Source organism: Sus scrofa, chromosome 15 (genome assembly GCF_000003025.6).
Source record: "Sus scrofa isolate TJ Tabasco breed Duroc chromosome 15, Sscrofa11.1, whole genome shotgun sequence".
Taxonomy (NCBI): domain Eukaryota; kingdom Metazoa; phylum Chordata; class Mammalia; order Artiodactyla; family Suidae; genus Sus; species Sus scrofa.
In genome coordinates this window covers 110,161,414-110,174,335 of record NC_010457.5, presented here as the reverse complement: position 1 = coordinate 110,174,335, position 12,922 = coordinate 110,161,414, and the positions used below count along the sequence as shown (strand labels likewise).

At 36.2% G+C, this 12,922-nt stretch overlaps 1 protein-coding gene across 2 annotated transcripts in view; it reads right to left on the bottom strand.

Annotated features, from left to right (window-relative positions):
• The window catches only part of CPO (carboxypeptidase O), a 29,178-nt gene extending 19,821 nt beyond the window's left edge, over nucleotides 1-9,357 (bottom strand). Inside the window, exon 1 of one of the 2 annotated variants that reach the window (XM_003359621.4) lies at nucleotides 9,188-9,357. In XM_003359621.4, coding sequence (XP_003359669.1) covers nucleotides 9,188-9,255 — 68 coding nt within the window. In that variant the 5' untranslated portion in view covers nucleotides 9,256-9,357. Of the gene's footprint in view, nucleotides 1-5,358; nucleotides 5,725-9,187 lie in introns of those variants that run through there. The other variant, XM_021075619.1, reaches the window with a different exon arrangement.

Here is a 12,922-nt window from a genome sequence, read left to right as displayed (position 1 = left end):
GTATCCACCATCACAGTGTCATACACCACAGTGTTACTTCCCTAAAAATCTTCTGTGATCTGCCTATTCAGCTTTCCCTCCTGCCCAGCCCTGGCAACCACTGATCTTTTCATTAGTTTTGCCTTTTACCAAATGTCATATTGTTGGAATCATCTTGTATGTGGCCTTTTCAGATTGGCTTCCTTCCCTTAGTAATATGCATTTAACTTTCCTTCATATATTTTATGGCTTGGCAACTCATTTCTTTTTAGTGCTGTGTCATATGCTATTATCTGGATGTACCACAGTTTATCCATTCCCCTATTGGAGGACATCTTGGTTGCTTCCAGGTTTTGGCGATTATGAATAAAGCTGCTATTAACACCTGTATACAGTGTTTTCTGGACGTAAGTTTTCAATTCATTTAGGTAATACAAAGAAGCATGATTGCTGGATCATATGGCAAGAGTATGTTTCATTTTGTAAGAAACGACCAAACTGTCTTCCAAAGTGGTTGTGCCATTTTGCATTCTCTCCAGCAATGTTTCCTATGTTTATTTGCCATCTGTATGTTTTTTTGGTGAGATGTCTGTTCGGATTCTTTGTCAATTTTTTGAAAATCAGGTTTGCCTCTTTTCGTATAGTTTTTTTTACATTTTTTAACTGAAGTATGGTTAACTTACACTGTTGTGTTAGTTTCAGATGTACAGTAAAGTCTTTTTTTTTTTTTTGTCTTTTTGCTATTTCTTGGGCCGCTCCCACGGCATATAGAGGTTCCCAGGCTAGGGGTCGAATCAGAGCTGTAGCCACCGGCCTACGCCAGAGCCACAGCAACTCGGGATCCGAGCCGCGTCTGCAACCTACACCACAGCTCACGGCAACGCCGGATCGTTAACCCACTGAGCAAGGGCAGGGACCGAACCCGCAACCTCATGGTTCCTAGTCGGATTCGCTAACCACTGCGCCACGACGGGAACTCCAGATGTACAGTAAAGTGATTGCTATGCACACACACATTCTTGGTCAGATTCTTTTCCATTTTAGGTTATTTTAAGATACCTAGTATAGTTCCCTGTACTATACAGTAGGTCCTTGTTGTTTACCTATTTTATGGGTAGTAGTCTCTTTTCTTATTGTTGAGTTTTACAAGTTCTTTATCCATTTTGGATAATGGTCATTTATCATATATGTCTCTTGCAAATATTTTCTCTCACTTTGTGGCTTGTCTTCTCCCTCTCTTGACATTGTCTTTTGAAGGGAAGAAGTTTTTAATTTTAATAACAAATAAGTTATCAATTATTTATTTCATGGATTATGTCTTTGGTGATGTATTTTAAAAGCCATCGCTACACCCAAGGTCACCTAGGTTTTTTCCTATGAGTTTTATGGCTTTTTATTTTACATTTAGGTCTATAATCCACTTTGAGTTCATTTTTGTGAAGAATATATGTCTGTGTCTAGATCATTTTTGTGTGAGTGTGCATGAATGTCCATTTGTTCCAGCACCATTTGTTGAAAAAATTATTTTGCTCTGTTGTACTGTCTTTGTTCCTTTGTCAAAGATCCGTGGATAATATTTATGTGGGTCTCTTTCTGAGCTCTCGATTCTGTTCATTGATTGATTTGTCTATTTTTTCATCAGTGCATACTGTCTTGATTTCAGTGGTAACCAAGAAGCTTTATAATAAGTCTTGAAGTTGAAGAGCGTCAGTCCTCCAGCTTCACACTGACTTCAACTTGACTCGTCTGCGACTTTTGCCACTCCAGATAAACTTGATTGAAATCCATAAAATAACTTCCTGGGAATTTGATTGGGATTGCAGCGAATCTATAGATCAAATTGGGAAGAACCAATATCTTGACAGCAATGAGTCTTCCTATGCATGAATGTGGAACACTTCTCCACTTATTTAGTTCTTCTTTGATATCCTTCATTAGAGCATTGTAGCTTTCCTCATACATACTTTGAATATACTTTGAACATACTTTGTTAGATTTATACTTACATATTTCTTTGAACATACTTTGAGATCTTGAACATACTTTGTTAGATTTATACTTAAATATTTCATTTTTGGGAGCGATAATGTACTTTTAATTTCAATTGTTTGCTCACTGGTAGTGTATAGAAAAGCCATTGATGTTGTACATTAACTTTGTGTCCTGTAACCTTGCTATAATTGCTTATTAATTACAGCAGGGCTTTTTTTTTTTGGTCACTTCTTTTAGATTTTCTACACAGATGATCATGTCATCTGCAAAGACAGTTTTATTTCTTCCTTTCCAATCTGTATCCTTTTCATTTCCATTCTTTGTTTTATGGCATTAGCTGGGACTTCCAGTGGAATGTTCAAAGGCAGTAAGAGGGGACATCCTGGCCTTGTTCCTGGTCTTAGCAGGAAAACTTCTGGTTTCTCACCATTAACTATGATGTTAGCTGTAGATTTTTTGGTAACTATTCCTTATGAAGTTGAGGATATTCCCCTAATTTACCGATAATTTTTTTTTATCATGAATGGATGTTGGGTTTTGTCAAATATTTTTTTCTATATCTATTGATATGATCATGCGATTTTTTAGTTTTAGCTTATTAATGAAATGGAGTACATTGATTATCAAATGTTAAACTAGGCTTGCATATCTGGGGATAAATCTCAGTCAGTGAACATGGTGTATAATACTTTTTATACATTTTTGGATTCAATTTGCTAATTTTTTTGCGGGGGCGGGGATGCATTCACAGCATATGGAAGTTCCTAGGCTAGGGGCCCAATGGGAGATACAGCTGCTGGCCTACAATACAGTCACAGCGCCACCATATCTGAGCTGAGTCTGTGACCTACAACACAGCTCACTGCAATGTTTAACCCAGTAAGCAAGGCCATGGATCGAACCTGAGTCCTTGTGGATACTAGTCGGGTTTGTAACCACTGGGCCATGATGGGGAACTCCAATTTGCTAATATTTTGTTGTGGATTTTTACATCTATGTTCAGGAGAGATATTAGTCTTTAATTTTTTCCCTTATAATGTCTTTGCTTTGTTTTTATATTTCGGTAATGCTGGCCTCAAAGAATGAATTAAGAGGTATTCCCTCTGCATCTATCTTCTGTACAAGATTGTAGAGAATTGGTATAATTTTTTCTTAAATGTTTTGTAGAACTCACCAGTGAACCCATCTGGGCTTGGTGCTTTCCCTTTTGGAAGGATATTAATTATTGATTCAATTTCTATTATAGATATAAGCCAATTCTATTCCCCATTTGTACCTATATTTATGTTTATATTTTATTTATGTTTATATTTTAAGAGTTTAATAAATCTATTCAATCCCTCTTCATTATGCCAGATATTGTGCCAGCACGATCATGCTCATTATATAATTTATTCTCATTACAACCCTGTGACGTGTTATCATCCATGTTTTACAAATAAGGAAACTGAGGCCAAGAGGAATTAAGTAATTTGGCAGTCACAGAGCTAGTAAGTCCTACCAGCTAGTTCTCTATCTCTAAACCTCACAAATGTTTGATGAATGTTTTAGTTCCCTAACTGAAAGGCTTTTTACCTTAGCAAAAAAAAAAACAGTGTTGTATTTTCATTATGAGAGTATACCAGTTGATCATTCATTTACCCAATAAATGTATTTAGAGTGGATTACTATGTTAACAGCACTAGGATATGATCATTTTATAGAGCTGTAAACTTTTGGATAGTGACAAAGAAATGTGTTAGAGATCCAGTTAGCTAATGTTTCAATGACTTATCTATTTTCCCATATTTTTTTCTCAGAAAATTCTGGTATTTACTCTTCCTTAAGTCTTCATTTTTTTAAAATCTGTAAACTAGGAATAATCATACTTTCTCAAAAGATTGTTATGAGGGTTAAATAAGCTAATTCATGTTTAAATATAAGCAAATTTCTAGAACCTAGTTAATACTTAATAATGTTAAAACAATGGTAGTTCAAAGCAAAGTAAAAACTATTTCACTGCAATAATATTGCAAATAAAAATGACATGGAAAATAATTTAGCCTCTGACTGATATGATCTTCAAACAATACCAAACTACACTAACTAGACTGACTAAATTTTAATTTTTTCATCTGGTTCAACTAGCAGCAGAGAGGTACCACAATCACCTCCTCTGATGGAAATCAATTTCTCTGCCCAATTCCATGACTTTAATTGCTATTAATATTAATAATATTAATAATCTGAATTTAGCGAAAGCTCTTTATTTTCAAAATTGTAAACATTTTATTGTTAAATGAATTTTACCTTATTTATCTTGTCTAAATGAAAATCTCATAAGATAGGATTGTCCAAGTAATTAGTTAAAACAATGAAATGAATTTTTGAAGGAGATTACAAGAAACAAATGTTATTAAAATTGTAATAGTTGAGGAGCAATATGTTTCTCTGTGTTATTCAGGAATTCATTTCTGATGTTTATTCATTTATTTGATTTTTTTAAAGTAAGCCTGAGTGCTTCATAATGAGAAATTTCCATATAAAAATATATACAGGTGTAAGCAATATGCTGAGGCTGACTACCCACAAAATATTATCATTTTATAAAGAAAACATATCCATCCATTTGTGTGTGTAAATTCAAAAAATTCAATTCACGCATAAATTTTCAAGAGCTCACTTCATATCCTTAATCAGAAAATATATATTTTATAATAACACCAATTAATCCTTATTGGGCATCAAAGTATTTACATTATTACCATATTTAATTCACTCAACAACCCAATAGGCAGGTACTCTTGGTACTCTATGCAAAAGTGATAATAGGTCATAGTAATAGTAATAGAAAATAGATTTCTTTCTTACAGAGCTTAAAATCTACTTAAGGGAATGGAACATAAACACATGAAAAGCAAAATAACTTAGCCGTTAAATAATAAAACAAAGTACGATAAGCTAGAGCCTAATTACCATTTTAATGGTGCACTAAGTGTACCTAGGACAGGAGAGGGAGAATTCCAAACTGAAGCATAGCCTATAATAATAACAACCAACATTTTATAAGCAATTAAGTATGCCAGCACAGTTCTAAGACATATGTATAATCCTAACAGTAATCCTTAAGGTAAATGCTCTTATCCTAGGTTGTTGGGGTTTTTTTTCTGAAGATTTTGTTACAGAGGCTAAATTATGTTGTTATTATACCCTAAAAAATAAGCATTAAATATTTACTAGCCTACTTTTAAAATTGTATATCTCCAATTTGGACTACAAAGAGAGCGAAATAAGTATCAGCAATATAAAGTCACTAAGAAATAATTTCAGTGCTTTCTCAGAATGGTGAGAGCAGAGGAAACGCAGCAAACAAGAAGCATATCTTTTCAGCCCTTCCTTCTTTCTCACCCTCACACTGGCTGTCCCGCCAGGAAACAAGATGATTTGAGACGCTTTCATATGCTGTTGGGACCAGGGATGGTGGCTGACCAGAGTGACACTGTTCCTTCTTTTGCATAGTTCAGCACATGTTAAAGTCTTTCTTTATCAGAGGTATTTACTCAGTAGGGTAGGAAAGTGAGTACACTAAAAAACAGCCCTGGCAGCTGATGAATTCCTGTTTCAACTGGGCTGGTATTCCCAGGCAGCTTCACAATAAGGAAGAAAGAAATGCAAGGTAACCAGACACCAACGAGCACCAACAAGCACCAACAAGCACCAATATTTGGCTTTCCCCCAGCTAATGTCTGCAAAATGTGTGCCTATGATGCCTAAGCCCATACTGAATGATGGGGTCCATGTAATATGCAAAAAAAAAAAAAAAAAAAAAAGTGAACCACATAGGATTTGAGTGAAAACCCCTGATATTAAAGGTGTTTATCATTTTAGCATGAAATTGAACAAAAATACTTAAACCTCATAACCCCAAATACTTAGTTCAAGTAATGTTTAAACTATATACTTAGAAAAGGCAGTTCCCTCTTTCTAGACATTTTTGTAGGTGATGCATAATACATGCAGAGAGGGAAGGAAAAAGCTGGCTAATCCCTCAAATTACCACTAGTCTCATCTCACCAACCAAATGAAAGGATTATGGTACTTTGTGTATTCTTTTGGAATAGTAATTTATAAAATGTTTAACAAAGAAAATGATCCTTGGGGGGTACATTATTAATAAATACTGCAGATCAAAGATTGATGAAATTTTGACTGGAATTAAAAAGAGGCAAAAAAAAAAAAAAAAAACCCTGATGAATATTGAGGCAAATTTTGTATTTTAAGTACTTAGAAAACAGTTATATGAATATTACATGATAGTAATGTATTTTTAATTTTTTTTCCTTCTTACAAAATTAACATATGCTTATAAGGGAAGAATTTAGGAAGCAGAGAGAAGAAAAATAGAAAAGAGAAGGAAGGAATAATTCTCCATAACTCCATCTCCCTGAGTTAATCACTGTTGATACTTTGGCTTATTTCCTTTCAGTCTTTTATCTGTGGATATTTTTTCATAAACACAGTACAGATTATACCAATATATAATTTTGTTTTCACTCCTTTATGTTATATATTCTACCAGAGACATTTTCTTAAACTGCTTCAAAAAACATTATTTTTAATGACTGCATAATATTTAACAGTAAATATATATTACATAGCATCATGTATTTAAATATTGTCATCTATCCTAGATACTAAAGCTGTTTCCCTTTTTTTTATTTTATGATTTTTATTTTTTCCATTTTAGTTGCTTTACAGTGTTCTGATGATTTTTAGCTAAATAATTCTGGAGTTAATGACTTTTTGCATAATTCTTTTTGTTCACTTCTGATTATTTTCTTGAGTTTTATTCCAGGAATGGGATTAGGTCAATGAGGATGAATCTTTTCAAGGCATTTGATTCACAGTGCTAAGTTCCAAATGATTCTACAGATTTACACTTTTATTGGGAGTAAGCAATATATATGACAGGCCACTTCCCTAAATGATCAAGGGAAAGATTCCAAAGCTTGTCATCTTTATTAATTATAGATTTTTCTGGATTACTGTTATATCACACAAAGTAAATGAGGAGTATCAAAATGGCAGCTAACCTATGTTTTGAGTTGGAAAGAGCTGTATACAAGTCCACATCATTTTATTATCAGTAAATATAAGGCAAATGAAAACAGTCAACAAGCACCAGGACTAGCAGATTTGAAATGTTTCCCTCAAGTGCTAAAATGAGGAGCTGCCCACTCGAAGCCATCTTGAGTCCAACTGTCTGAGCCAAACTACTTCCATATTTAACCTGGGCTTGGTTAAATTATGGAAGTGGTTTGGCTCAGAGAGTGAGACTTTTTTTTTTTTAAATAAAAGTTTTATGCCTCTTTTTTGTAAAATATTTGCAAAATGAAGGATAATTGAGGGAAAAGGAAAAAATTACCAATTAACAATAATAAAGTCCATTTTGGCATATATTTTTTATTTTTCTAAGTAATTTTTTTTGTTACATTTTGTATTCTGCATCTTTCTTTTAGCATAAAGCAGCCCTTTCCTCATGCTATTAAATTTTTTAAATTATTATTCTAATGGATAAATAATATTCCATTGTCCTATGTTACGTATCAACATTTATATAACCTACTATGGGACATTTAGGTTGTTTCCAAATATTATAATATTTATCTTATAAATAAAGCTACATCTCAGTGCATATGATTCTTTCCACAGTTTGTTTTCTCAGTATAAATTTCCAGAAGCAGGGATACTAAGCCAAAGGATATGTAAGTTTTAAGGCTTGTGATGTTTTTGAGCAAGTTAATTTTTTTTCAAAGCCCTGTGAATGTAAGTCTTTGTCTCTGATTTATAAATGAAGACTCTCGGGAAGGAAAATAAATGCAGTATATTCATGAAACCAAGTAAACTAATGGAAAAACACAACGTGACAAGGTCCAAACAGCTTTAGGCATGGATACTGGACCCTCTCCATACATCTAAAATCAGACTGTCAGTGAAGCTATGGGACAGGCTGAAGTCACACAGTTAATCTGGGTCAAAAATTGGAGTGGATTTCTCTGTTTTGTGAGAGTGAGTTTGTTGCAAGATTCATTTAACCATGGAACAAAAGAAGGAAACACTATTTATAACCATGCATGCCTGATGAGCTATACCAAAGGTGCAGAATAATAAACTGTGTATGAATAAAGGAAGATACACTTTATATGGAAACTATACACACAACACACACAATATTTAATAGGTATTATATATTCACAGAAATTATTCATTATGAATAGGGAAAGAACACAAAAATGGGCAAATGACAAGAATGAGAAATTTATAAATTGTTAGAGTGAGTAATAAATTAGAAAAAAATATTTAACCTTATAAGAAATCAACAAAATGTAAAATAAGTCAGTTGTGGGTATCTTTTCACTTGACAAATTGGCAAAGGCTTAAAAAGTGCTTTCAGACACTGTTATTGGAAGTGGAAACTGGTACAACTTTTCTAGAGGGCAATTTGGCAATGTGGTGCAAGATTCTTGCATTTTCCTCAGCTTCTAACCCAGGAATTTCACTTCTTATGATTTATATTAGGGAAACAATCAAAGCTTTGCCAAAAAAAAAAAAAATTATGTAGTTGGATGCTCATCATGGCATTATTTGTAAAAAAAAAAAATGACAAAGTTGAAATCGTGTCTGCCTTATAGGATAGCATTGATGAAATACTATTAGTGATTGCATTATGTTTTAAATAAACTATGAATGTCACAGGAAAGTCTGTATAATACAACTTAACTGAAAAATCCTGGCACTAGTACTATATATATAACTAGCTGTCTGTCTATCTATCAAAAATATAAACAGTAATTATTTCAGGTGAAATTATTTGGTAGTTTTAAACATGTTAAGCATTTTATCAATAATTAGAATAATGTGATTTACCAATTGAGGAACTCTATAAATGAGGGATATAAAATTATCATTACAATTTTTTTCAGTTACAAAATATGACATTTTTATTCTTATTTATCGTATGTTGTGCTAGGAAATATGTTAGATATTCATTCATTTATTCAAAGATTGTTCGAGTAATGTTCAAGGGTAAAACTTCAGTGATTATTATTCTCATCTCATGGTGGTGTATATGGGTAGGAAGAGAGGGAAATCCAGCTGCATTGATCTTGAAAAAAAATCTTTCCATTTAAATGATCTAAATCATACCAGTCAGCCCCTCCTCCCACTTCACACTCACCTATCATATCCCAGCCCCCCAGGAACCAGCATCCCCAAGAGATAAAATGTTCCAAGCAGAGGCTTCATTCTTCTGCAAAGAGAACTAGAAAATCCTGTGCTTCTCCGGCAGGTCCGTGGATCAGGTGCCTCTGAGAGTGCATAAGGGCATAGACTCCCACAGTCAAGATAAGATAAATCAGTTAGTAGATGCCTCTATAGCAGAAATAATATATGACTAGTTGTTTCATTAACTCCATGTCTAGAAACAGTTTTTTTGTTTTTTTTTTTAAATAGTGGAAACCACTGCCATTTGATTTTTTTCTCCTCTAAAACCAGATTTACACAAGCCCTTGGCTCTGCCAGATCCAGAAAAGAGTTTCTTCCCTCTGTGAAGTTCTCAGTTCTAGAACTCCCCATCACCTAGATTCAAGAGTGGACCACTTCCTGCTCTTTCCTCCACACAGGTCACCGGATATAATAGGTGGTATGTCTTCTGCTCTGGTTATGGTGGGCGTGGTTGTTGTTCAGGATTTTCACTCCTTTCCTCCATCTAAGGCTTTATTTGGGGTCAGATATCTTCTCTTATTCTGATGGACTCTATCACCGGCTTCTTAAACAAACCCAGGTCTCTCCGTATCTGAGCAGTGAAAATATTTTAAATCCTTTCCCAAGTGGATTTTCCCACACCTTCCTGTCACTTAAAGGGCTCTGGCAGACACGGTCCCCAACCCCCATGTGTTTTCTGACAAGCCCAGGATATGCCTTGAATCTCAAAGAGTGACCAGTAAAATAAAGGCTCAAGTTAAGATCGCTGCTAAAAGTCTAATTCAGCAAGACAAGCTGTAGTGCAGAGAAGTAGAAGATTTAAACACAGTTCTTAGCATTTGGAGATCCGTCTAAACACTTTGCCCTGTAGGATCATCCATCTGTTCATTCATTCTACAAAAATGTAATAAGAAGTTACTATGTACCAGCCACTAGTACAAAGATAAATGCTTATAAAATGAATGAGTTCTTTTATGGAACTCATGGTTGAGTTCAGAAAACAATAAACAGGTTCACAAACAAATGGTACAATTTTAAGTCAAGGGGGAGTTCCCGTCATGGCGCAGTGGAAATGACTCCGACTAGGAACCATGAGCTTGTGGGTTCGATCCCGGCCTTGCTTAGTGGGTTGAGGATCCGGCGTTACCATGAGCTGTGGTATATGTCACAGATGTGGCTTGGATCTGGCATTGCTGTGGCCCTAGCATAGCCCAGCGGCTGTAGCTCCAGTTAGACCCCTAGCCTGAGAACCCTCCATATGCTGCAGGTACAGCCCTAAAAAGCAAAAAAAAAAAAAAAAAAAGGCAATTTTAAGTCAGCGGAGTCAAAGTAAAGAGCAATTTTAAGTCAGCGGAGTCAAAGTAAAGAGAAATATAGGCCAAGAATATATTGAGATAGAGAGGCCATCCCTGGCTGATTTAAGACAGTTTTTGAGTTAGGTTCTAAATGATATGGTTCATGCAAAGGTCTGTAGAAAAAGGGTTCCAGGGAAAGAGGGTTCTAGGGGAGAAATAAGCTTGATGTGATTGAAGAACTGGAAGAAAATCAACGTTTAAGTGAAGTGGGAGTGATGGCAGATGAGGTCAGAGATATAGGCAAGGGCCAGATCTTGTAGAAACCATGGGCCAGAGTATGGATTTTGGATTTTATTCTAGGACATCATTCATAGTGTTTCATTTTAATATTTTAAGAGATTACTCTGGCTGCTGCTTAGAGAGTAGGCAAGAGAGGGACAAGAATGATGACAGAAAGATCAGCTGGGAGCTCCCTGAGTATTCCAGAAAAAAGGTGATTGTGCCTCAACCTAGCCTGTCATGGTGACATGGAAAGCCATGGGCACCCTAGGGATTTACTTTAGAATCAGACCTAACACATTTATTTATGGAATGAATATGAAACATGAGGGAACTGGGGAACTCAGGAGCAACTCCTGGGTTTGGGGCCAGGAAATGGAATGAATAGTGGTGACTTTTTATGAGATGGGGGAAATCAAGGAAGGAATGCTTCCAAAGGGATGAAAAGTCAAGAATTCGATTTGGTGCTAATAATTTTGATCTGCTTCTTGGTCACCTAGGGGATTGAGAAGGCTGAACCTCAAAGGGAAGTTGGAGCAAATTGCATACACTTGTGACTCTTATATTTGTAAGAGATGGTGTATGAAGCCACATGGAGGAGCCCTTCTAGGGTCCGAGAAGAGAGGAACAAGACTGAGGCTCGAGTCAGTCTAATGTTTAGAGATCTTGGTAGAAGAGAGGAATCCAGAAACGGAAATTAAGAAAGAACATCTAGGAGTTCCCGTCGTGGCGTAGTGGTTAACGAATCCGACTAGGAACCATGAGGTTGCGGGTTCGGTCCCTGCCCTTGCTCAGTGGGTTAACGATCCGGCGTTGCCATGAGCTGTGGTGTAGGTTGCAGATGCGGCTCGGATCCCGCGTTGCTGTGGCTGTGGTGTAGGCCGGAGGCTACAGCTCCAATTGGACCCCTAGCCTGGGAACCTCCATATGCCGTGGGAGCGGCCCAAGAAATAGCTAAAAAGACAAATAAAAATAAAGAATAAAAAATAAATTAAAAAAAAGAAAGAAAGAACATCTAGGAGTTCCTGTTGTGGCACAGAGAAAACGAATCTGACTAGGAACCATGAGGTTGCGGGTTCAATCCCTGGCCTCGCTCAGTGGGTAAAAGATCTGACGATGCCCTGAGCTGTGGTGTAGGTCGCAGACATGGCTCAGACCCTGCATTGCTGTGGCTGTGGTGTAGGCTGGCAGCTGTAGCTCCAGTTCAACCCCTAGCCTGGGGACTTCATGTGCCGTGGGTGTGGCCCTAAAAAGCAAAAAAAGAGAAAGGACAGCTATACATTTAGGTCATTAATCCATTTTGAGTTTATTTTTGCGTATGATGTTAGAGAATGTTCTAATTTCATTCTTTTACATGTGGTTTTCCCAGCACCAGTTATTGAAGAGGAACTATATCTAATCTCTTAGGATAGAACATGATGGAAGATAGTATAAGAAAAAGGATGTGTGTGTGTGTATAGAGAGAGCTGGGTTGCATTGCTCTACGGTAGAAATTGACACTACACTGTAAATTAACTATACTTTCATTAAAAAATTAAAAATTAAAAATGATTTTAAAAGAGAGGGAGAAAGAAAGAGAGAGGAAGGAAGGAAGGAAAGAAAGTAAGAAAGAAGGAAAGAACAGCCAGTGAGTTTTGGTGGAAAACTGAGAGACTGTCTTGTCCCAGAAGCCAAGTGAGAAAAACATTTTAAGAAAGTGAGCGTTACCAACTGGGTTGATGTTTTTAAGAAATCGCATCGCGGGAGAACTGAGAACTAGCAGTCTTATCCAGGAGGACAGAGGCTCCTGGAGACCTTGAGAAGGGCACTTTCAGTCAGCACAGGGCATGTGATAGGGACCAGAGCCGTCTGGAGTTGGTTAAAAAGGAAAGGGAAGTGAGGGAGTGGAAGCTGGGAATAAAGAAAATTCCAGCAGGATGCCTGCATTGCCTAACGGAAACTTAGTCATCGTCCTTTACCCCATGTCAATTTGGAAATCTTCAATTTGAATTGTGCCGATGTTCTGAAGGAGGAGTTAAATGCGACATCTGTGATCCTCTTTCCTTCATCCAAGTGCAGGATAGGACCGCCCCCTCTGTAGTCCGAACCCTGAAGTGAGAGCTTTCATAGAGCTGTGAGTTGTCCACAGAGGGAGA